This window comes from Protopterus annectens, chromosome 7.part0 (genome assembly GCF_019279795.1).
Source record: "Protopterus annectens isolate FY-2018-M chromosome 7.part0, PAN1.0, whole genome shotgun sequence".
Classification (NCBI taxonomy): domain Eukaryota; kingdom Metazoa; phylum Chordata; order Ceratodontiformes; family Protopteridae; genus Protopterus; species Protopterus annectens.
This window is the reverse complement of record NC_056739.1, coordinates 25,277,025-25,300,385: the sequence shown is the minus strand read 5'-3', so window position 1 is coordinate 25,300,385 and position 23,361 is coordinate 25,277,025. Positions and strand designations below refer to the sequence as shown.

The 23,361-nt window shown below is 39.2% G+C and overlaps 1 protein-coding gene across 1 annotated transcript in view; it reads right to left on the bottom strand.

Annotated features, from left to right (window-relative positions):
* The window catches only part of SYT6 (synaptotagmin 6), a 1,631,223-nt gene that overhangs the window by 1,080,463 nt on the left and 527,399 nt on the right, over positions 1-23,361 (bottom strand). The window contains exon 2 of the mRNA XM_044076454.1: positions 217-568. Coding sequence (XP_043932389.1) covers positions 217-568 — 352 coding nt within the window. The remainder of the gene's footprint in view (positions 1-216; positions 569-23,361) is intronic.

Sequence of the window (23,361 nt, the reverse complement as noted above, 5' to 3'; positions counted from 1 at the left end):
TGTGCTACAAATTCAGCTAGTCTGCAGCACTACTACAGGCTAGACAGGTCAATAGGGTCCAGCAGTATGAAGATTTCTGTTGTCATTGTCTTCAACAAGCACTCAACATCCCCAACAAGTACTGCGGAATCTAAACCCCAAACTTTTAGTTGTTGAAAAATGCTTTGGCCATTACGCATGACTTAATTCAGATGTAACCAATAATGTGGCACTCACCTTGTGGATGATGCAGGCTCTGTGGTTTGTCTCTGTATTCTAGTGCGACGTAGAATGTGGTCTTTCATAGACATTTGGACCTCTGCAGGAATGTCTGGTGATGTGTGACTTATTTTCACAGCTGCTTCCAAGAAGCCGAGAGAGCCTTGTTCTTTCAGTTTTTCAGCCATTAGGTCTTTATCGTAGTCCACTCCAGTAAAATTCACAGTGTTCTGAGGAATAGTAGTATTAGATGAAACAGCCTTGTTTCTCCACGGTACCCAACACAATTTCCAAAACAGAAAGAGAAAAACAGCTACCAGTGCAAGTCCGCATACAATAACGATCAGTGCAAGAAGGCTGACGGACAGATCTGAACAGCAGTCAGAAAGGAAGAAGTTCGAGCATGAGAGAAGGCAAAATGGACAAACATCAGGGACAGAAACAGAGAAAGAAAAGAAAGGGCAGTGAGAAAGCTTTAGACATGGATAATAAAAAGATGTGTTACAGCTACTCTATTTGCCAACTACATCAGTCAAACCAGCAAATGGAGAAATATACATTACATACAGTGTCTCAAAGAAAATTCTCTTCATTTTACAATATAATAAATGCCTGTACTTTAGAATTGTTCAACAAAAGGCAACAGATATTCAGATCAATTGATTCATTTAATTTAAATATGCATTAAGGTCAAAACTTGAGAAACAATCTCTTATTAATGAATGAATTAATGTAATTAGGATGCCCATAAATTTAAAATATTTGTAGTTCTTTTATGCAGTGGCTAAACTATTTAAAAATAAGATCAGTAGCTTATAATTTCTACAAAACATTCTTAAACACATTTGTTAGCATTCATTATAGGAGTAAAGGTTAAGATGGCAGAGTATGCATACTGCATAAAAAGCAAGGATGCAAGACAATTAACCCCTTTTAAACTGAATAGAAAACTACAACAAGCGTTGGTATTTACAGTCTGGCTTTATGAGCATAACTTTAAATGAACCTATTAGTCTGACACTTTCAAGTCCTACTTAGCATGCCGTCTTAAACTACATTATCTTACATAGACATTGTCTTACACGGCGAGACACCTGTATGCTTATTCATTGTCTTTTCTATTTGTAACCTCAGCATTACCAGAATAAATGTGAAATACGTAACATGGGTAGGCTATTTCCAAGCAATCATTGTAGGAAGTATCACTGTCCAAAGACAGCAAAGTTTAGATTTGTTTTGCAGTTTAATGACTCTACAGAACCATCACCAAATATTAAATTTGCAACTTTAGATTTATATTCTGCTTCTATAAAACCAAATACAATTCTTGTGCTTTAAAAATCAAATAATTGTTTACATTCACAGATCAAACAGGTTACAGATATATGATGTACGCTTTTATGCTAGATTGCATTTAAAGCACAAACAAAATGGATGCTGTTTTATATTAAATAATGTTTCTTTATCCCATTCCCCCTAGAAGGAAAAAATATAACAGTTTGTCATGAAGACATATATGCCAGATAATTATGCTTCCTCAAAACTTCATGTAGAACCATCCTTAGGCATAATATAACACGAACCATTTCCAAAAATGCTATGACAGCAGCAAGGAAATTGGTTGAATGGACTGTACTTTTCTAAGACCATTTTAAATTGTAAAATATTGCTTTGCTATCAGTTTCAGGTTTCATTCAAAATGATATTTTTCAAGTCCATCGCTATTGCATACCAAAATACATCTTAGAACTGGAAATATCAATCTCAAAACAAGTGTCTGTCTCAAGCAACTGTACCACATCCTCTTGCATGCTACATACAGATGTCATAAAATGCACCACAAATCCTTATTCATTTGCTAGACATTTGATGGTTAATAAAATTCACCATCTTTTCTATTTTTCAGGTGCAATATAAAATGTATACCCAGCCTGACTCAATAAAATAAACGTTCTTGCCAAATGAAATTAATGTAGCTACACAAATCTTAATCCAAGAAATAGAACTTGATTAGCTTGTGATATGCTATTCTTGCTACCTAGCAAGTGGAGTGCATGAATATAGTGCAAGTGCTGCAAAAGGTAGTATTACTCACCTTTGGTGTTGGAAGGTGAGAAGCATGTGGGTTCTATTCCCACTCCAGGTGGCTGGATTACTGATGATGCAGTGCAGGATCATGGTGTTACCACACTCCTGAACATGTCATTCTTTGGATGAGAAATTAAACCTGGATCCCATCTAATTCAGCTAGTAGTAGCTCAGATGAATGTAAAAGGTCCCACGACTCCTATCAAGAAGAGCAGGGAAAGTCCGGGATACCCTAACCCAGTCAACAAATGATCAACAAAAATCTGCAGATGCCATAAGCAAATCCCCAACAGCAAAGGGCTGGACTTTTAATACATTTTAAAAAAAAAAGTACCCTGCCTTTTTAAAATAGAAACAATGTGGAGATTTAGCGTTTGATGTCTTCATTTCATTTGAAAGACAATGTAACCACACCATGTTCATTTTATTTGAATTGCTTGTGTGCGGTCATTTTTATTTTTTCCAGTTTTTATGGTACTACATTTTTTATGGCTTGATGACAGCCCTTTAGTTTCACAACTTCATTATTTACAGGGGCCTTCATTATGGAGAGTCAGTTTCAGTGGCATAACGAAGTAGAGCCAAAGGCACTCGAGAAATAGCAAAGTCAAAAAAAGTGAGAATACAAAAACATGTTTTAATTCTGCAGGTAACGCACTGAATGAAGGATAAGCAATCCTTTTTACTGAAGCGAGTGCTGCAAATCATAAGTTTTGTTCTTGTAAGATGCTCTAGACAAGGTTGACATACTGCGTTTTTTTGAGGGGTATTGCATATATTCGGAATATAGTCACTATATTTGTCAGGAATTACAGTTAATAAAATTGGTTGAGTTTGGAAAAAAAAGTTGCCAGAGAAGGAAACAAGTAAAGGGTGATTATGTTACTAATTAGAGTAATTCATATACTCCTTTCTATTGGGTACATAGGGAAGTGCCAAGTAAAATCCATGTAAGTGGCAGTAGTGGAAGCTATCCTTGTCTAAATATGCAGTATATAAAACAGTTCTAATAAGTTCCACTGTGTTGCAATGTATTCCAATGTGATGAGCCAGTTTATTAGAAGATTCTGGAGAGAGATTTACTAGGGTCAACTAGGCGTTTACTCCCAACGGATACCTGCTTTTTGTCGACTTCCCTCTCCTATCCCTATTGTTTTCAGATGTACCTGTGGTCAAATTTGAATTGCCTCAAACAGTAAAAGTCATTCCTCATATTATTAAATCAACTCCGTTTTAAATGCATCCCCCACTAGTCAGTAATTAAAAATAACCAAGTTTCTTAACAATGAATGTTTGTATAAACCCAGAACAGTTTTTTCTTTCAATTGCAATTTGCATTTTCCACCAAATAGAGTTCAATTTCTGGATGCAAGGATTGTCAAAGACCAGTTTTCTTTCACTAGTTTCCAACTTTTCAACCCATCAGAAAGGAATACCAAAAGTATTTAATTCAGGTAAATACATGGGGTTACTATAAAATAGGGTGCTGTTGAATCCAACCAAGTAGGGTTGCCACCTTTTCAGCGGGCCAAAGTGGGACATGGGTGTGTGGCCAATATGACACTGGCCACACCCTCTACTGTGACATCACCACAGGAGCGGTGAAGGAGATACTGTTATGGTTACGACGGATGGCTGCTGGAGTGGCTAGCTAGCTGGCTGCTGGAGTGCCTGGTTGGCTGGCTGCTGAAGTGGTTAGCTGACTGGCTGGCCGGTTGCTGGAGTGGCTAGCTGGTTGGTGGGAGTAGTAGCTGGATGGATGAATGACTGGATGGATGGCTGGATGAATGGATGGTTGGCTGGCTGCATGAATGGCTGGCTGGCTGCATGAAGGGATGCATGGCTGACTGGCTGGCTGCATGAAGGGATGGCTGGCTGGTTGGAAGAATGGCTGGCTGAATTGATGGGTGGCTGGCTGGATGAATGGATGGCTGGCTGGCTGGCTCGTTAGAAAAAAAAATCTCTCTTTTTTTTTTTAGCGGCTGTAGAAGCGTTTAAAACAAAGCGGTCCTATTTGCAGGGCTCTTCCTGCCCCAATCCCCACCCCTTTCAGGAATTGCAGCCAATTGCTGCACGAATTACAGCACCCAGACCTAACAGGCAGCACCCAGACCTAACAGGCAGCCTGCAGGTCCGGGTTGGTGACGTAACTGAATTGCCATGGAAAAGCCGGAAGTAACTGTAGCTTTTCCACGGCAATTCGGTGCGATTGAAAAGTGGGACTACTTTCCACAGCGGGCAATGGGATGAGGCAGCTCAACCTGTGGGTGTCCCGCTGACAACGGGATGGGTGGCAACCTTACAACCAAGATGGCTGCCTAAGCCCAGTCTCTAAATAGCCAGCAAATATTTGGATAAAAAGATGTGTTCATAGGTAGAAAAATCTAGAAGGAAACATGAGTGTACAGGAACAAAGGGTGGAAGAGATGGCTGCCTTTAAAGCCACAAATAAGGAAATGTAACACTGCATTTTGTTTTGAAAAGTTAAATCACAGCAGGCCAAGACATGAGCTCCTTGAAGGAGACAAAGCAGCAACAAACAAAATGGAAAGGCCACAAAAGAAATGACAAGATCTGGCAACTAATAAAGCAGCAATTAATGCTAAGCTGCAGGAGCAGATTCGTAGAATACAGGAACTACAATTCACAAGACAAAAAAAAAAAAAAAGATGGATGATCTTGAAAATCACTTAAGAAGCATCAGGATAATTGTAATACAAGAGACAGTGAGCAATAGTGAATGGGAGCCATTTATGATGCAGCTTTTACATGAGATATTCACAATATCAGAAAATCAAGAAACACTAACAGAAAAAACAGAGTGGGATGGCAACAAGCAGCAACAGAAAGCAGACCCAGGCATGTTTTGGCATGTTTTTATTCCTTTGCTGTAAAACATGAAATAATAAAGCAATGAAAAAGTCTTGGAGGTATTCCATTTGAAGGGATGTTCATAAAGCTGGAAACGTACCTCTCAGTGCAAGAGATCTGGTAAAAGACCGAAATAATAGGGGGACAAAGGCCCAAAAATAGGGACAGGTTTTAAATATTGCTCCTATAAAAACTTTGAAAGTTGCTAGGTAAACAGGTGTTGCATTATTATGCATGTTGTGAAGGAAATTAAGTCTGAAACTCAAAAGTCTGTCAATTATTATTTAGTGACTTCAATCCTCAGTGATCTGCCAGAAAAACATAAATTTTATGAGGAACAGAGGAACAAATCTAAAATATGAAGCAAAAAACTGGACAGTCTGAGAAAATCTGGACAGCTGAGAGGTATGCTTGCAAACACTACAAAAAAAAAAAGGAAGGCTATATGCTGAAGGTATTAAATGAGCCAAGAATGAATACAACAGTTGTGTGGCTGAAACTCCCTGCATTTCTGGAAGTACATCAGAAGGGGAAGTCTTCAGGCTGCACAATATGGAAGATGTTCAAAAGTTTAAACAGAGACATCACAGACAGGTAAACAACCCAGACAATACAAATCTGAATTTTCTGCCAAATATGGACTGGTTGAACAACTTCAGAAGGACAGGTGATGCAGAGTAACTGTAAGGACATGCAATGTCAAATGCTGAAACAAATGCAGGGAAGAAAACAAGACCTGAAAGTAGATTGGGATTATACTCCAGGTCCCTTATCAGTTCAAACAGAATTTTCAGTACAGTTACATCGAACATACCTTTTGTCAAACTTTTCTTACTGAGATTGCAGTACACTGAGGATTGGGAAGTTTGCCCTTTCCCTCACTGTAGTGCGGTCTCGGATTTGGTATATATAATTAGTGGGGGGAGGGGCACAGCCCCCACATGAAGGGAATTCTATGAACAGCATTTCTGATGAAATGGCATTAGTTGAGCTGACTTTTTGATGAATTAATATAAGCCCCATATTCCAATTAAAGATATAAGCAGGAAATGAACAAATCACATAAGTAACTATATTGAGACTAGAAAGGATACAAGGTAGGATGGAAAATGTAGAAGAGATACATCAAAGGGACACAAGGAGAAGCCTCTCCTGATGGGAATTTAAGTATAAAAATAAAGAGTGAAGCAGAAGCAGTGAGAGACGATGGATTATCATAAGGAAATTGGAGGGGGTATGTTAGATGGTTTGGGTAATCAGAAATGAACTGCTGAAAAAAATTAGGGGCTAAACAAGCTTGATAGAAGCATTTATGATGGACAAGAGAGCTGAAGTGGAAGGCAGGACTGCAGAAGGACTGAAATGGACTAATGAAAAAAAGCAATAAATAAAGGGCAGGAATAGACACAAAGGAAGGTGACCGTCGATAGTGCAGGATGGATGTATTAAAAGAAATAGATCCCCATCTTGCAAAACATGCTCCAAGGAACAAAACATCAAAGATTTGCAAACAATGGAATGATGTGAGTAAATTTCCAGCGAAGTGATGGGTAATGCAATCAAGGGGGCAGAGAGGCAAGTGATACATTTTCATAACTACTTACTGATGCACAAGAAACTGCAGTAAAAATAAGTTTAATGATCAGGTCTTAGAATACTTAAGTGGGGGGGGGTACGAAAAGGAATGCATGGGAGAACAGCAGCAAAGTTAACAAATGCAAAATAAATGAATAGTGGCATATAAACAGCGTAGTAAACAGCTGCAGAACTGCAAAAAAAAATGTTGGACTAGTCAGTGCACCAGAATGGTGGCAATACTCGGCAGAAGAGATAAACAAATGGGAATGCTGTAACAAAAAGACAAACATCAGTAATAAGTTGACATGCAATGTATTAGTGTAAAGGACACCAGAAAGGAATAAAAGAAAGTCTTAAAAGATCCATTCCAGGCCATACCCATGAATATGCAAGAGTCAAAAGGCAGGTTATTCAGTGTCCAGGGGTGGGTAGGAGGGGTCTAAATGTAGGCAGCTACCAAATTACACGATGTTCAACTTGGAGGGTAGGCCTTAAGATCGGGTTACACTGGATGACAGCAACTGGGAAGGCAAGGGGTGAAGGGCAAAAATAAGGAAAACATAGTTAATGACATGAAACACTGGGGTTCATTAAGGCCTATCAGAAGGAAAATACAGGGCAGGTAGAGGATGGAGAAGATACATAGTTAATGACATGAAACACTGGGGTTCATTAAGGCCTATCAGAAGGAAAATACAGGGCAGGTAGAGGATGGAGAAGATACATAGTTAATGACATGAAACACTGGGGTTCATTAAGGCCTATCAGAAGGAAAATACAGGGCAGTTAGAGGATGGGGAAGATGCTGTATAGGGTTGCCACCTGTCCCTCTTTGCGAGGGACAATCCCACTTTGGGCAGTTGTGTTCTGCGAAAAAACCTAAAAAATGGCAAATGTCCTGAGATTTTAAGACAAAATATATTTCTTAAGTTTTCTTAAATAGTTGCATAAAACAGTTATTTTGTATCTGAAACACATAAATATTATACGAAATAGTATAAGCAACGCAAATGCTATAAAAATAAGCTTTCATTTGAGCAAAACAGTGAAATTCTTTCCTTTGCACTGACCATGGGTTTGTTTTGTCCTGCAAAATCTCACATTTCTACAAAAAATGTTCCACTTTGGGCATTTGAAAAGGTGGCAACCCTAATGCTGTATCACAAGAAACAAGACTGAAAATCAGAGATGGTGAAAGGATACTCTGTTATGACTGTCAAAGGGATAAATGGACAGCAAGGTTAGAGGACAGAGTGGAGTGGCAACTGCATTTCAAACAGGACTTCAGACAACCACAGAGAAAGTGATAAGTGGCACAGATAGATGGTTCATAAGGAAGGAAAGGCTGGAAAGTGCATGTTGGACATCAGGCAACCTATATTCACCAATCATGAATGAAGGAGGATTCTATAAGAACTTTTTTGTTAACTGGTCACAGGCAAGAAGAGATGGAATATAGAGAACAGAGGGAACTACAAGGTCACAGGAAAAAAGACAGGTGTATGGAAGGCAGTACTATAAAAAAGATGAGATAAGAACTAGCCCAAGTACGAAAGAGGGAAGGTGGCTGGACATATGGAGGGATATAGTCTGGCATCTGGCACAGAGGATCAAGTCTGAGCTGTATGTAGTTCCTGTGGTACAGAGTTTGACTCTCTCAGGCTTCATTTGCCCACTGTGTGACCTTTAGCAAGTCACTTGATCAGACATAGCTTTAAGTTGTAAAAAATATAGAGTGCCACTGGTATCAGACAAATCAAAAAAAAGTATATGCTGCAGCAAAAAAAGTTGTCAGTTGCTGAGAGTAGGGTAAAATACTTTAAATTCTTTAATAGTTCACAAACAAACAGTATAGGTAAGCATTTTCCCAGTTGCCTGCTTCCTCAGACCTTAATACAAAAACAATTAATCAAGATGCATTTATACATTACTACAGCCAATGATACCAATTTAATTAATGAGGCAGATTCCTTTTCCTAAGAACAGGTTTTAAAGAGATGGCACTGTTTAGACCTGGAGGGGCATATGCTTTAAAATCAATTATCCACCTGAGGGCCACACATTCTGTTTCATTACTCACATCACCTTCTCTTAAATTTTCTAAGATTTTTTGTAGCACTAAGAATTTAAAACTATGGTTTTCGCCTGCTTCTAAGACATGCTTGGCCAGTGCATCAGTCAGTTTCTTATTACGTATATCATTAAGATGTTCCAGTACCCCTCCTTCAACATAGAAACATTCACATAGTTTACATTTAGCCATATATATATATATATATATATATACACTATGTTTCTAGTGGAACAATCTGCATAGAATGAGAGTTCTATAGGCTCCTTAGAAATGGGATGCATCACCATACAAACTGGCCAAATACTAGGGCAGGCTTTGCAAGCTCTGCATGCATGAGTTCCCCCTGCGTTGTGATACAATATGTTCCTTGCGTATGTTCCTTGCGTCTATTCTGCTTGTAACAAAGTCACTGCTTCATGTTTTTATAGTTTTTAAAACTAAACCTAGGGATAGAGTCTATTACCATGCTTATTTTAGGATCTACTAACAAGATGGGCCAGTTTCTTTTCACTACTTCACAAACTCTACTAACCCCTGCTGAATAAGTCAGACACATCCATTGAAGAAGGGAGAGGGACAACATCTAGTATGAAGGTGAATAACAGGAAGTTTGTTCTGAATAATATGGTCTGGTTTTTGTTCTATCCAGTTTATCACCCTCTTACATACCCTTTTTATTTCCTCAGCTTTATAGCCCCCATAAGGTCAGATGCAAGTCTGTTCAAAGCTTCCCATAGGGGTTCTGCATCTGTATGCAGTCTCCTACACCCTAGTACCTGATTCCTAACTACATTCCTAGTAGTATGACTGGGATGCATACTAGTACGATGTAGTACACTATTTTTCCTACATTCCTTCCTATATTGTTTGGTGGAGAGATTACCCAACATGTTTTTGGTAATCAACACATCTAGAAAACTAATTTCATCTTCAGAATGATGCAGGGTAAAGGACAAAAAAAGTAGTGCTACTCTCCAAGAAATGTACAGATTCTTTCAATTCCTGTAATTCACCATGCCAGATGAAAACAAAATATCCAAGAACCAGATTTGCATATGGGTTGCACACAAAACATCTTCACATAAATTAATAAAAGTCTCCATTGCTGGTGAATTGTCCGGTATAAAAGTGGCAGTTTTTAGAACATCTGTTAATTTGGGCAAGGCATAGAAATGAGGAAGCGATTAAAAAAGCTATTTTTGTAACCCTAGATGTCAAGTCTCTGCTCACGGTCATTCTTAATGAAGAAGAGGTTGAGAATGTGAGAACTTCCTGTACGAGAAACTAGGTATAGTAATACAGAGGTAAATATGATCTGCACTCTGTTAGACATGATTCTAGAAAATAATGTTTTTCTCTTTGAACATGAACATTTCCTTCATATTGTAGGTGTTGCTATGGGCACAGCATGTGGCAACCCCTATGCAAATCTGGTTCTTGCAAACTGGGAAAAGGAAATAGTTTTTAACAATGATAGTTTCAAGAACATTACCTTCTATAAATGCTTTGTGGATGATTTTTTTCCCATCTCCATCTGGCATGGTGAATTACAGGAATTGAAAGAATCTGTACAGTTCTTGGAGAGTAGCACCGTTTTTTTTGTCCTTTACCCTGCGTTATTCTGAAGATGAAATTAGTTTTCTAGATGTGTTGATTACCAAAAACATGTTGGGTAATCTCTCCACCAAGCAATATAGGAAGGAATGTAGGAAAAATAGTGTACTACATCGTACTAGTATGCATCGCAGTCATACTATTAGGAATGTAGTTAAGAATCAGGTACTAGGGTGTAGGAGACTGCATACAGATGCAGAACCCCTATGGAAAGCTTTGAACAGACTTGCATCTGACCTTATGGACAGGGGCTATAAAGCTGAGGAAATAAAAAATGGTATGGAAGAGGTTGATAAACTGGATAGAACAAAAACTAGACCATATTATTCAGAACAAACTTCCATTGAAGAAGGGTGAGGGATAACATCTAGTATGAAGGTGAAGAATAGGATGCGTCTGACTTATTCAGCAGGGTTTAGTAGAGTTTGTGAGGTAGTGAAAAGAAACTGGCCCATCTTGTTAGTAGATCCTAAAATAAGCATGGTAATAGATTCTATCCCTAGGTTTAGTTTTAAAAACTGTTAAAACCTGAAGCAGTGACTTTGTTACAAGTAGAACAGACGCAAAGAACATCTTGTATCATAACGCAGGGGAACTCATGCATGCAGAGCTTGCAAAGCCTGCCCTAGTATTTGGCCAGTTTGCATGGTGATGCATCCCATTTCTAAGGAGCCTATAGAACTCTCATTCTATGCAGATTGTTCCACTAGAAACATGGTATATATGGCTAAATGTACACTATGTGAATGTTTCTATGTTGGAAAAACTAATTGTTTGTTGAATGAGAAGGTACTGGAACATCTTAATGATATACGTAATAAGAAATTGACTAATGCACTGGCGAAGCATGTCTTAGAAGCAGGAGAAAACCATAGTTTTAAATTCTTAGAGCTACAAAAAATCTTAGAAAATTTAAGAGAAGGTAATGTGAGTAATGAAAAAGAATGTGTGGAACTCAGGTGGGTAATTGATTTTAAAGCATATGCCCCTCCAGGTCTAAACAGTGCCGTCTCTTTAAAACCTGTTCTTAGGAAAAGGAATCTGCCTCATCAATTAAACTGATATCATTGGCTGTAGTAATGTATAAATGCATCTTGATTAATTGTGTTTGTATTAAGGTCAGAGGAAGCAGGCAACTGCAAAAGCGCTTACCTATACTGTTTGTTTATGGACTATTAAATAATTTAAAGTGTTTTACCCTAGTCTCTGCAATTGACAACTTTTTTTGTGATAGCTTTAAGTTGCCCTGAAAAAGGTGTGTGTGTCCTGTGGGCCTACCTGGTTAACAAATTGGTGTTATTAATCTGGCAGAGGTCTAAAGCTGTTAGCTGCAAATCAGATGTTTCATGTCCTCAGAGTGCACAGCTCGATTCCTTCTACTGTCATTCTCACAGGCAAGAGTTACACTGTTTGATTCTCAACTATGAAGGAAATTGGCTATGCTTAAAATGGTCCCCAAGGGCAGGAAGGCTAGTATCGCATATAAACCTATGAACAAGAAATATTTTGGAACAGGCAAGTAGACTAGACAGCTTCTTAGGACAGGAAAACATAATGGAAGTAATGGAAGAGATCTAAATGTAGCAGAGACAGGTCATGAAGCAGTAGGACTTAAGTTAAAAACAATGAGAAATGGTTGTAGGTCAGCTAGGCATAAATGAAACGAGACAGAGGACAAAACCACTGCAAGGACTATCAAATACAGAATATGGAAGACAGAGATAACTGGAAGAAAACTGGAGGATTGGGATCAAATCCACAGTCAGAGGAAAACTGATTAGTGTAGAAGGAAAGGCTGCATGACTATAACTAGGGAGGCAGCTAGTTGTGGTGCAAAATGAAACTGGAAGAAATGAAAGTAGAAGAGAAGCGCTACAGATCAGAGAAAAAAAGCAATAAGATGGAATTGAAGAGTTAACTTGTTGTGGAGCAGGAAATTCAACAATGATTCTGGAGGAACTACTGATGAATAATAGGGAGGAACATGGGAAACGGAGACAAGAAATACAAGAATCAAGCACAGAGAGGTAGAGAGAAGGGGGCGAGATGGAGAATTTATAATATCAAGCACAGAGAGGTAGAGAGAAGGGATGAGATGGAGACTATAAGAATCAAGCACAGAGAGGTAGAGAGAAGGGGATGAGATGGAGACTATAAGAATCAAGCACAGAGAGGTAGAGAGGGGATGAGATGGAGACTATAAGCATCAAGCACAGAGAGGTAGAGAGAAGGGGATGAGATGGAGACTATTAGAGGATTAGCTAATCAGGGAAACATTTAAGAAACATTACAGGAACAGTTACAAACAGGAAGGGGCACAAATCTCTGACCGGAACTGAATCCAAAAGGTAGAGGTATGGAAACTGCAGGATGAACAAAGAAATGTGGTAAATCTAGAGGTCAGGACACGAGGTAAGGAAAGTTGCCCACAAGATGAAAAAGAGAAAACCTGGAGGGTCAGCTGTATTCCTCCTACAGTTTTACAAATGGGGATGGGAGGACATGCGGATAGTTTTTAAAGTACGAATCCAAGAGAATGCAGGACTGAAGCAAAATATGTAAAAGCAAGAGGAGGTCCGGGGTAACCTGGATACCCAAATAGGAGGTGGTGAGCAGGGAATTATAAGCCTAATTCTTTGATTAATGTAGATATGAAGATTTTTACAAAGGTGTTAGCAGGAACACTGAATGATGTATTGCCAAAAATAATAACTATGGAGCAAAATAGCTTTGCAAACGGAAGGAAGGTAGAAAAAAATGGTGGTAACTATAGGAATGTATGCACAGGGACGAAAAGCAGGAGGAAGGGAAAGATGGGATTGTGCTCCGTGACCTGCAGGACTTTGATATGGTACGATGGGAAGTACTATGGAAGCAAAGGCAGGTAGGGGGGAAAGTTCATCCTTTGGCTACAGGCCATATAGAAAGCCAGAAACTGAAATACTTGTACATGGAGGAGTATCCGAGTAGAGAAGGACAGACAGGGATGCAGAAATGGGGTGATCACTATCCCTAGGCATTTTCACACACAAAATCAAGGAGATGGCAGTAGAAGCCAGGCACAATTCATCAATGCTTTAAGAAATGGAGGGGATAAAATCTGATTCAGTGTTCTATGCAGACAATTGCATGTTAATATCAGAGGACGTGACCGTAGCAATGGGAGAGACATTTGAGAAGCCTAAGGAAGTGGCAGGACTAAGGTGCAACACCAACAACAAAAAATAGTCAAATTAGGAAAAGAGAAAGAGAACAGGAGAATAGGAAACTCCACCTTTTTATATTAGCATAGTACATAGGCCTTTCTGTTAGGAACACTGCGACTGAAATAAGAGGAAAAAAGTACAGTTTTGTACCTACCATAAATGTAGATGTTCGAGGATCCACATTGCTGCAGTCCTAACTATTGGGTAGTCCGCTGTCCAGTCGGCCCGAATACCAAAGTATATGGCTGACGTGGGTCAGGGCGCATTAGACTGACGACAGAACGTCAGGGTACTAATGCGCATGACCGACGTCATATCCTCAGTCTTTTCTTGCCCCAGATGTCAGAAGACCCTGAAAAGATAAGGCCAAAACCAAAACTCCCAACATATCTGCACCAAAATATATATATATATACAAAATTAGCAGAATATAACCTCACCTACACAACCACCCCTAAACACAGAGGGAAGGAGGGAGGGTATTGGACTGCAGCAATGTGGATCCTCGAACATCTACATTTATGGTAGGTACAAAACTGTACTATGTTCTTCATTCCACATTGCTGCAGTCCTAACTATTGGTAGAATCCCAAAGCAGAGGTAAGGAGGCTGGCAAATCATATGAAGCAGGAGCTGATAACATGCCTTGCAAAATAGCTGTGGCAAAACCAGCCCTAGACTTAGAGTAGAGAGGAAGGTGGTAATGCTTAGAGAAAGTATGCACTGAACTCCAAGTAGCTGCCTCCAAAATATCCTTAGTTGCCACCCCTTAAAAAGCTGTTGAAGTGGCAGTAGCCCTAGTGGAATGAGGCCTAATCCCAGCTGGAATCTCCTTGCCATGATGGGAATAACAAAATGCAATGCAAAACCCAATCCACCTAGAAATAGTTTGTGTTGACACAGGCTTGCCCTGAGAACTCAAAGCAAAAGAAACAAACAACTGCTGAGACTGCCTAAAATCCTTAGTCCTGCTCAAATAATAACGCAATTGCCTGTGTACATCTAAAGTGTGCAAAATCTTTTCCCCTTTATTTTGGGGATCTGCATAAAACGTAGGCAAATGAATAGTTTGGTTTAAAGCCACACTAGAAACCACTTTAGGCATAAAGGAAGGATTAGTACGTAATGATACCCTATCCTTATGAAAAAACAAAAAAGACTCAACCGCCATAAGGGCCTGTAACTCAGAAACCCTTCTTGCAGAAGTAATGGCCAACAAAAAAGCAGTCTTCCATGACAAGTATTTCAGTTCAGCAGTAGCTGCAGGCTCAAAAGGTTGTAGAGTAAGTTTCTCCAACACAAAATTGAGATCCCAAGCAGGAGTGGGAGCTCTACGTGGGGGTCTTATATTCTTTGCCCCTCTAAGAAATTGCATGAACAAAGGATGTGAAAACAATGGTGGGTCACAATCATAGTGAGCTGAAATGGCTGCAGCATGAATCTTAATGGAAGAGAAAGACAAACCTTTGTCCAATAACTCAGTAAGATATTGAAGAGCCACACTCAAATTAGGCTCCGAAATCTCCAAATTCTTTGCTGCAGTCCAAAATAAAAATCTCTTCCATTTTTCTGCGTACACTTTCCTTGTACTAGGTCTTCTGGCTTCCATAATCACATTTAAAACTTGTTGAGGAAGTTGAGACCTGCTGTCTTTCAAAACAGAATATGCCAGGCTGTTAGATGAAGAGAGTGAAGCTTGACATTGAGCAGACGACCGTCCTTCGGAGACAACAGATGTGGAATCAAGGGTAAAGGCCATGGAGGCTTCTTTACCAGACTCCTCAGTAATGGGTACCAGTGCTGCAGAGGCCAATCTGGAGCTATTAAAATCATCCTTGGCTTGTCTGGTCTGACTTTTAGAAGCACCTTTGGAAGAAGAGGCAGAGGTGGAAACGCATACACATGAAGATTTTTCCAACTGAAAGAAAGAGCATCCACTTTCCAAGCTGTGTGATGAAACCTCTGTGCAAAACTTTGGCAGCTGGTGGTTTAGTGGAGAAGCGAACAGATCTATGTCTGGAGTTCCCCAGGACACTGTCAACTTTTGAAATACATGAAGATCCAGTTTCCACTCGTGGGGATCCATGATTTGTCTGCTTAACACATCTGCTAAGGAGTTCTGTGCTCCCGGCAGAAACCTTGCCTGAAGAGTTAGTTGCAAGCTTAGCGCAGTCTCCCATAAAATCATTGCTTGCCTGCACAATGGGTAAGAATGTGTTCCCCTTGTTTGTTGATATACCACATGACAGTTGTGTTGTCTGTTAGAATCAACACCTGCCCTGGAAGAAGTAACTCCTTGAAAGCCATTAATGCAAACTGGACTGCTAACATCTCCTTCATGTTGATATGTAGATGCTGTAGTCTGGCAGGCCACTTGTCTTGTATCCATTTTCCATTTAGATGAGCTCCCAAGCAATGTCTGAGGCATCTGTCGTCAGAATTTGACTCGCCTCTGGCCGGGTCACAGAGAGTCCCTTGTTTAGGTGACATTCCTGAGCCCACCACAAAATTCCTTCTGAATGCAAGGTATTATTTGAATGACAGTGTCCAAATCCTGGCAGTGCTGTGTCCATACATTTTGAGATACCATTGTAGCTTCCTCATATGCAGTTTGGCATTGGGAAGCACCAGAATACAAGATGCCATGAACCCTAAGGCTTGAAGGACTGTCCTTGCAGTCAGCCCGGACTGGGGGGAAGATTTTTTTCCGGGTTTGGCATTGGGGGCTGATAGTTCCCCCAAAATGCCCAAGTTTTTGAAAAAACAAAATATCCAAGAACCAGATTTGCATATGGGTTGCACACAAAACATCTTCACATAAATTAATAAAAGTCTCCATTGCTGGTGAATTGTCCGGTATAAAAGTGGCAGTTTTTAGAACATCTGTTAATTTGGGCAAGGCATAGAAATGAGGAAGCGATTAAAAAAGCTATTTTTGTAACCCTAGATGTCAAGTCTCTGCTCACGGTCATTCTTAATGAAGAAGAGGTTGAGAATGTGAGAACTTCCTGTACGAGAAACTAGGTATAGTAATACAGAGGTAAATATGATCTGCACTCTGTTAGACATGATTCTAGAAAATAATGTTTTTCTCTTTGAACATGAACATTTCCTTCAGATTGTAGGTGTTGCTATGGGCACAGCATGTGGCAACCCCTATGCAAATCTGGTTCTTGCAAACTGGGAAAAGGAAATAGTTTTTAACAATGATAGTTTCAAGAACATTACCTTCTATAAATGCTTTGTGGATGATTTTTTTCCCATCTCCATCTGGCATGGTGAATTACAGGAATTGAAAGAATCTGTACAGTTCTTGGAGAGTAGCACCGTTTTTTTTGTCCTTTACCCTGCGTTATTCTGAAGATGAAATTAGTTTTCTAGATGTGTTGATTACCAAAAACATGTTGGGTAATCTCTCCACCAAGCAATATAGGAAGGAATGTAGGAAAAATAGTACTACATTGTACTAGTATGCATACAGTCATACTATTAGGAATGTAGTTAAGAATCAGGTACTAGGGTGTAGGAGACTGCATACAGATGCAGAACCCCTATGGAAAGCTTTGAACAGACTTGCATCTGACCTTATGGACAGGGGCTATAAAGCTGAGGAAATAAAAAATGGTATGGAAGAGGTTGATAAACTGGATAGAACAAAAACTAGACCATATTATTCAGAACAAACTTCCATTGAAGAAGGGTGAGGGATAACATCTAGTATGAAGGTGAAGAATAGGATGCGTCTGACTTATTCAGCAGGGTTTAGTAGAGTTTGTGAGGTAGTGAAAAGAAACTGGCCCATCTTGTTAGTAGATCCTAAAATAAGCATGGTAATAGATTCTATCCCTAGGTTTAGTTTTAAAAACTGTTAAAACCTGAAGCAGTGACTTTGTTACAAGTAGAACAGACGCAAAGAACATCTTGTATCATAACGCAGGGGAACTCATGCATGCAGAGCTTGCAAAGCCTGCCCTAGTATTTGGCCAGTTTGCATGGTGATGCATCCCATTTCTAAGGAGCCTATAGAACTCTCATTCTATGCAGATTGTTCCACTAGAAACATGGTATATATGGCTAAATGTACACTATGTGAATGTTTCTATGTTGGAAAAACTAATTGTTTGTTGAATGAGAAGGTACTGGAACATCTTAATGATATACGTAATAAGAAACTGACTAATGCACTGGCAAGCATGTCTTAGAAGCAGGAGAAAACCATAGTTTTAAATTCTTAGAGCTACAAAAAATCTTAGAAAATTTAAGAGAAGGTAATGTGAGTAATGAAAAAGAATGTGTGGAACTCAGGTGGGTAATTGATTTTAAAGCATATGCCCTCCAGGTCTAAACAGTGCCGTCTCTTTAAAACCTGTTCTTAGGAAAAGGAATCTGCCTCATCAATTAAACTGATATCATTGGCTGTAGTAATGTATAAATGCATCTTGATTAATTGTGTTTGTATTAAGGTCAGAGGAAGCAGGCAACTGCAAAAGCGCTTACCTATACTGTTTGTTTATGGACTATTAAATAATTTAAAGTGTTTTACCCTAGTCTCTGCAATTGACAACTTTTTTTGTGATAGATTTAAGTTGCCCTGAAAAAGGTGTGCGTGTCCTGTGGGCCTACCTGGTTAACAAATTGGTGTTATTAATCTGGCAGAGGTCTAAAGCTGTTAGCTGCAAATCAGATGTTTCATGTCCTCAGAGTGCACAGCTCGATTCCTTCTACTGTCATTCTCACAGGCAAGAGTTACACTGTTTGATTCTCAACTATGAAGGAAATTGGCTATGCTTAAAATGGTCCCCAAGGGCAGGAAGGCTAGTATCGCATATAAACCTATGAACAAGAAATATTTTGGAACAGGCAAGTAGACTAGACAGCTTCTTAGGACAGGAAAACATAATGGAAGTAATGGAAGAGATCTAAATGTAGCAGAGGCAGGTCATGAAGCAGTAGGACTTAAGTTAAAAACAATGAGAAATGGTTGTAGGTCAGCTAGGCATAAATGAAACGAGACAGAGGACAAAACCACTGCAAGGACTATCAAATACAGAATATGGAAGACAGAGATAACTGGAAGAAAACTGGAGGATTGGGATCAAATCCACAGTCAGAGGAAAACTGATTAGTGCAGAAGGAAAGGCTGCATGACTATAACTAGGGAGGCAGCTAGTTGTGGTGCAAAATGAAACTGGAAGAAATGAAAGTAGAAGAGAAGCGCTACAGATCAGAGAAAAAAAGCAATAAGATGGAATTGAAGAGTTAACTTGTTGTGGAGCAGGAAATTCAACAATGATTCTGGAGGAACTACTGATGAATAATAGGGAGGAACATGGGAAACGGAGACAAGAAATACAAGAATCAAGCACAGAGAGGTAGAGAGAAGGGGATGAGATGGAGACTATAAGAATCAAGCACAGAGAGGTAGAGAGAAGGGGATGAGATGGAGACTATAAGAATCAAGCACAGAGAGGTAGAGAGAAGGGGATGAGATGGAGACTATTAGAGGATTAGCTAATCAGGGAAACATTTAAGAAACATTACAGGAACAGTTACAAACAGGAAGGGGCACAAATCTCTGACCGGAACTGAATCCAAAAGGTAGAGGTATGGAAACTGCAGGATGAACAAAGAAATGTGCTAAATCTAGAGGTCAGGACACGAGGTAAGGAAAGTTGCCCACAAGATGAAAAAGAGAAAACCTGGAGGGTCAGCTGTATTCCTCCTACAGTTTTACAAATGGGGATGGGAGGACATGCGGATAGTTTTTAAAGTACGAATCCAAGAGAATGCAGGACTGAAGCAAAATATGTAAAAGCAAGAGGAGGTCCGGGGTAACCTGGATACCCAAATAGGAGGTGGTGAGCAGGGAATTATAAGCCTAATTCTTTGATTAATGTAGATATGAAGATTTTTACAAAGGTGTTAGCAGGAACACTGAATGATGTATTGCCAAAAATAATAACTATGGAGCAAAATAGCTTTGCAAACGGAAGGAAGGTAGAAAAAAATGGTGGTAACTATAGGAATGTATGCACAGGGACGAAAAGCAGGAGGAAGGGAAAGATGGGATTGTGCTCCGTGACCTGCAGGACTTTGATATGGTACGATGGGAAGTACTATGGAAGCAAAGGCAGGTAGGGGGGAAAGTTCATCCTTTGGCTACAGGCCATATAGAAAGCCAGAAACTGAAATACTTGTACATGGAGGAGTATCCGAGTAGAGAAGGACAGACAGGGATGCAGAAATGGGGTGATCACTATCCCTAGGCATTTTCACACACAAAATCAAGGAGATGGCAGTAGAAGCCAGGCACAATTCATCAATGCTTTAAGAAATGGAGGGGATAAAATCTGATTCAGTGTTCTATGCAGACAATTGCATGTTAATATCAGAGGACGTGACCGTAGCAATGGGAGAGACATTTGAGAAGCCTAAGGAAGTGGCAGGACTAAGGTGCAACACCAACAACAAAAAATAGTCAAATTAGGAAAAGAGAAAGAGAACAGGAGAATAGGAAACTCCACCTTTTTATATTAGCATAGTACATAGGCCTTTCTGTTAAGAACACTGCGACTGAAATAAGAGGAAAAAACTAGAGGAAGTTCAGGAAAAAGTTAAGTTTGGGGTGGGGGAGGACTTGTACTGCTTGGGAGAATTCAAGTAGCAGGATGATGATACTACTACCCATAATCATCCACCTGCTCCGCAGCATATGAATAGACCCCTGCAAAGAAAAGGCTGCATGAAATGCAAAAACGACACAGGACTTGGTCACTCAAAGCAAGTGAAAAGAGAGTGAACAGGAATTCCCACATATCCCAGCATGTGCATTGCTGTAACATCATTCACGTTTTACTAAAGGACGTGAATGAAACCCCATGAAAACAACTGGGATGCATGAAATGGGGTGGACCGAAATGCAAGAAACTATGGGGAACAGAATGGTAAGGGAAAAGGTAGGGAAGAAAAGTGGAACAGCTTAACAGAAACATTTTGTATGCAGAGAAAAGGATGATGGGGAAAGATTTTAACCAATGGAAGAGCTCACACAGAATACCAGATACCAGCTGTGGAACTACTTGGACATGGTGGCCTTGAAAAAGAGTACAGAGATGGAAATAAGGGAAAGGAACAGGCAGTAAATAAAGGCAAAAGGAGAAAGACCAGCACCTTGAAGGAATGTAAGCAGTTAGGGAAGCAAAAAAAAACAGATCCAGGACATGTTAAGGGAAAGAAGCGAGAATGTTAAAGAAAAAAGAATAAGACAGATTTTGGCAGGGTGGAAGGACAGAAAGAAACTTCAGAACACTGTCAGAAAACAATTCAAGTAGTGAGTCACATGCAGAAAGTTCACAAAGTGGGAGATCAATGCCCAAGAGTAGAGCAAAGATCTCTTCAAACCCCCATTTTGTAAAGGAAGGCATAAAGGAGGCTAATAGATGGTGGAAGTGTCAGAAGGAAGAGGCGTGAAAGAAGAGCATGTTCCAGATTTTTTTGGTTTTGAGTACTAAATCTGATGTTTTTGCTGTTGTTATTGGATGATCCCAGGTGATCGGACTTTCATCACCTTCAGTAGTTCCTTGCAGTTCATGATTTCAGTGCATCTCTGACACTGCAGTTGAAAATATTCAGGTATGCAATGCTGTCTACATGGAGAAAGCCTTTAAAAGGAAGGCAGGTAACATACCTCAACCTTTAAGAACAAGAAATCTGGACAAGGACAAAAATAATGGGGGCACAGAGGTCTAAAATCAGGGACATTAAATATTACTCTTATAAACTTAGAAAGTTGCAAGAATTTTAGGTTTTGCATTAGCATGGCTCTTCAGAAGAATACAAAGTCTGAAACTCAAATGTATGTCATTTATTTAGTTACTTCAGTCCTCAATAATGGGCCAGAAAACCACAAGTTTTTTAAGGAACTGACCAAAAATAGGAGGCAAATATCTGGACAGCTGGGAGGTATGAAGGATAGTAGTCATCAAAACAGCAAAAAGTTGTCAGAAAGTTGGTGCTACATGTTTTATTCTGACCTCAATGTTGGCATTTTTGAACCATTTAATGATACAAGTAAAAGCAGCCATTTTTAAGAATAATTGCCTGTCATGGTATCTTCTATTGCTAGAAAAACAATTACAAAAATTGTCCAAAATCAATTTCATATCCATTAACAGAAATGATTAATATAACTTATTTATGAAAAATAAATAAATACCATAGCATTAAGAGTGAAGGGGAAATCTAATAACAGTACATTCGGGAATATTTGGATTTACTATTAGAAAAACAAAAGAAGCACTCTGAAGAGATGTACATTTATCATCTGAAATATTTTTATTTACTGTAAATAGAACATCATGGTAGAGAATCAAATTTTGTAGTTTGACATACTATGTATATATATGAACATGCCATGTATATCTGTGTACATAGCTTTCTAAGAGCTATTGATTTTGTGTCATTCTTTTTAAGATTGCAGTAGGAATAAATTTAGAGCTATAAAACTGAAAATTCAGATACTGCTAAGGTGTTTTAAAGTGTAATACCTGTATTGTAAACAGTTTTACAGATAAAAAAGTTCTTAAAAAAATCAACTACATCTGCCCCGCCAATGCTCAGGACACACCACCTTCTTATATCTAGTCTATGGAGCCCTTTTCCTAAAACATACGATTTATTCTGCCTGTTATAATTCCTGCTTGCAGCCTACATTCATACAAAATAACATGAAAATAACATGTGCAGTGCCTCAGTACCGTGCATTTTATTTTATATAGGTACTGGAACAAATAACATACCAAAAATGCAGACCACTGTAGAAAATACTATTAACACAAAAACTTGTTTTCATCCACAAGAAACTCAACTTTTTCTGAATGTTTTATAGGTTCATAGGTTAATACTGGGCTATCTGCCTGAAGGCATATATTAGCCCAGCCACGTTGTGCGGTATTCACCACCTCTTTAGTAGTCCCCTATGGCAACAGAAATCACCTAGTTTTGTGAGTGTCAGCATTTCTATTTGTCATACTACTGGACATTAAAGTATTAATCGAGAATATAATTCCATGCCTGCTAGACTGTTTTAAGCCACTGAATTGTATATTTTGTTGCAGTACCTAATGCTATGTAGTACTTGTCCAGTACAGCTCATTTATTAAGGGTTTCTACTTTCATTATTTCTTCTATTTAATCACATAATTTGTACTTCTATGTTTAAAGTGAAAACTTCTTCCATTTACTTTTCAGTGTCTTTTCATACAATACAATTTCAGTGTTGCAATGTTGGATATTTTTGGCAATTTGCCTATGATAGCTGCTTTCTAGGATAATGTACATTCTGGGATCGACTTTTACATTTTTTTTCAGAACACTTGCAGTTTATTACTGTTACCGTGTTGATTTTACCACTCATCTACTTTCCCTGTAATGAATTTAATAAGAGTACGGTGGTATGGCAGTAGCATTGTTACCTCACAGCAAGAGTTCTCCCGTTTGATTCTCGGCTTGGGAGTGCCTTCTGTGTGGAGTCTGCATGTCCTCCCCATGGTTGGGTAGCATTTGAAAGACATACGTGCATAAATGGGCATCGAGCTGGCACCTCGCTGTTTCGTAAAAATCTACTGCCAATCATTAGCAGACCAGAGTTCCGCTGTGGCGACCCCTTACCGGGAAAAAGCCAAAAGACAAACACCTAAAACACAAACAAGATTTGAAAAAAACACAATTTGT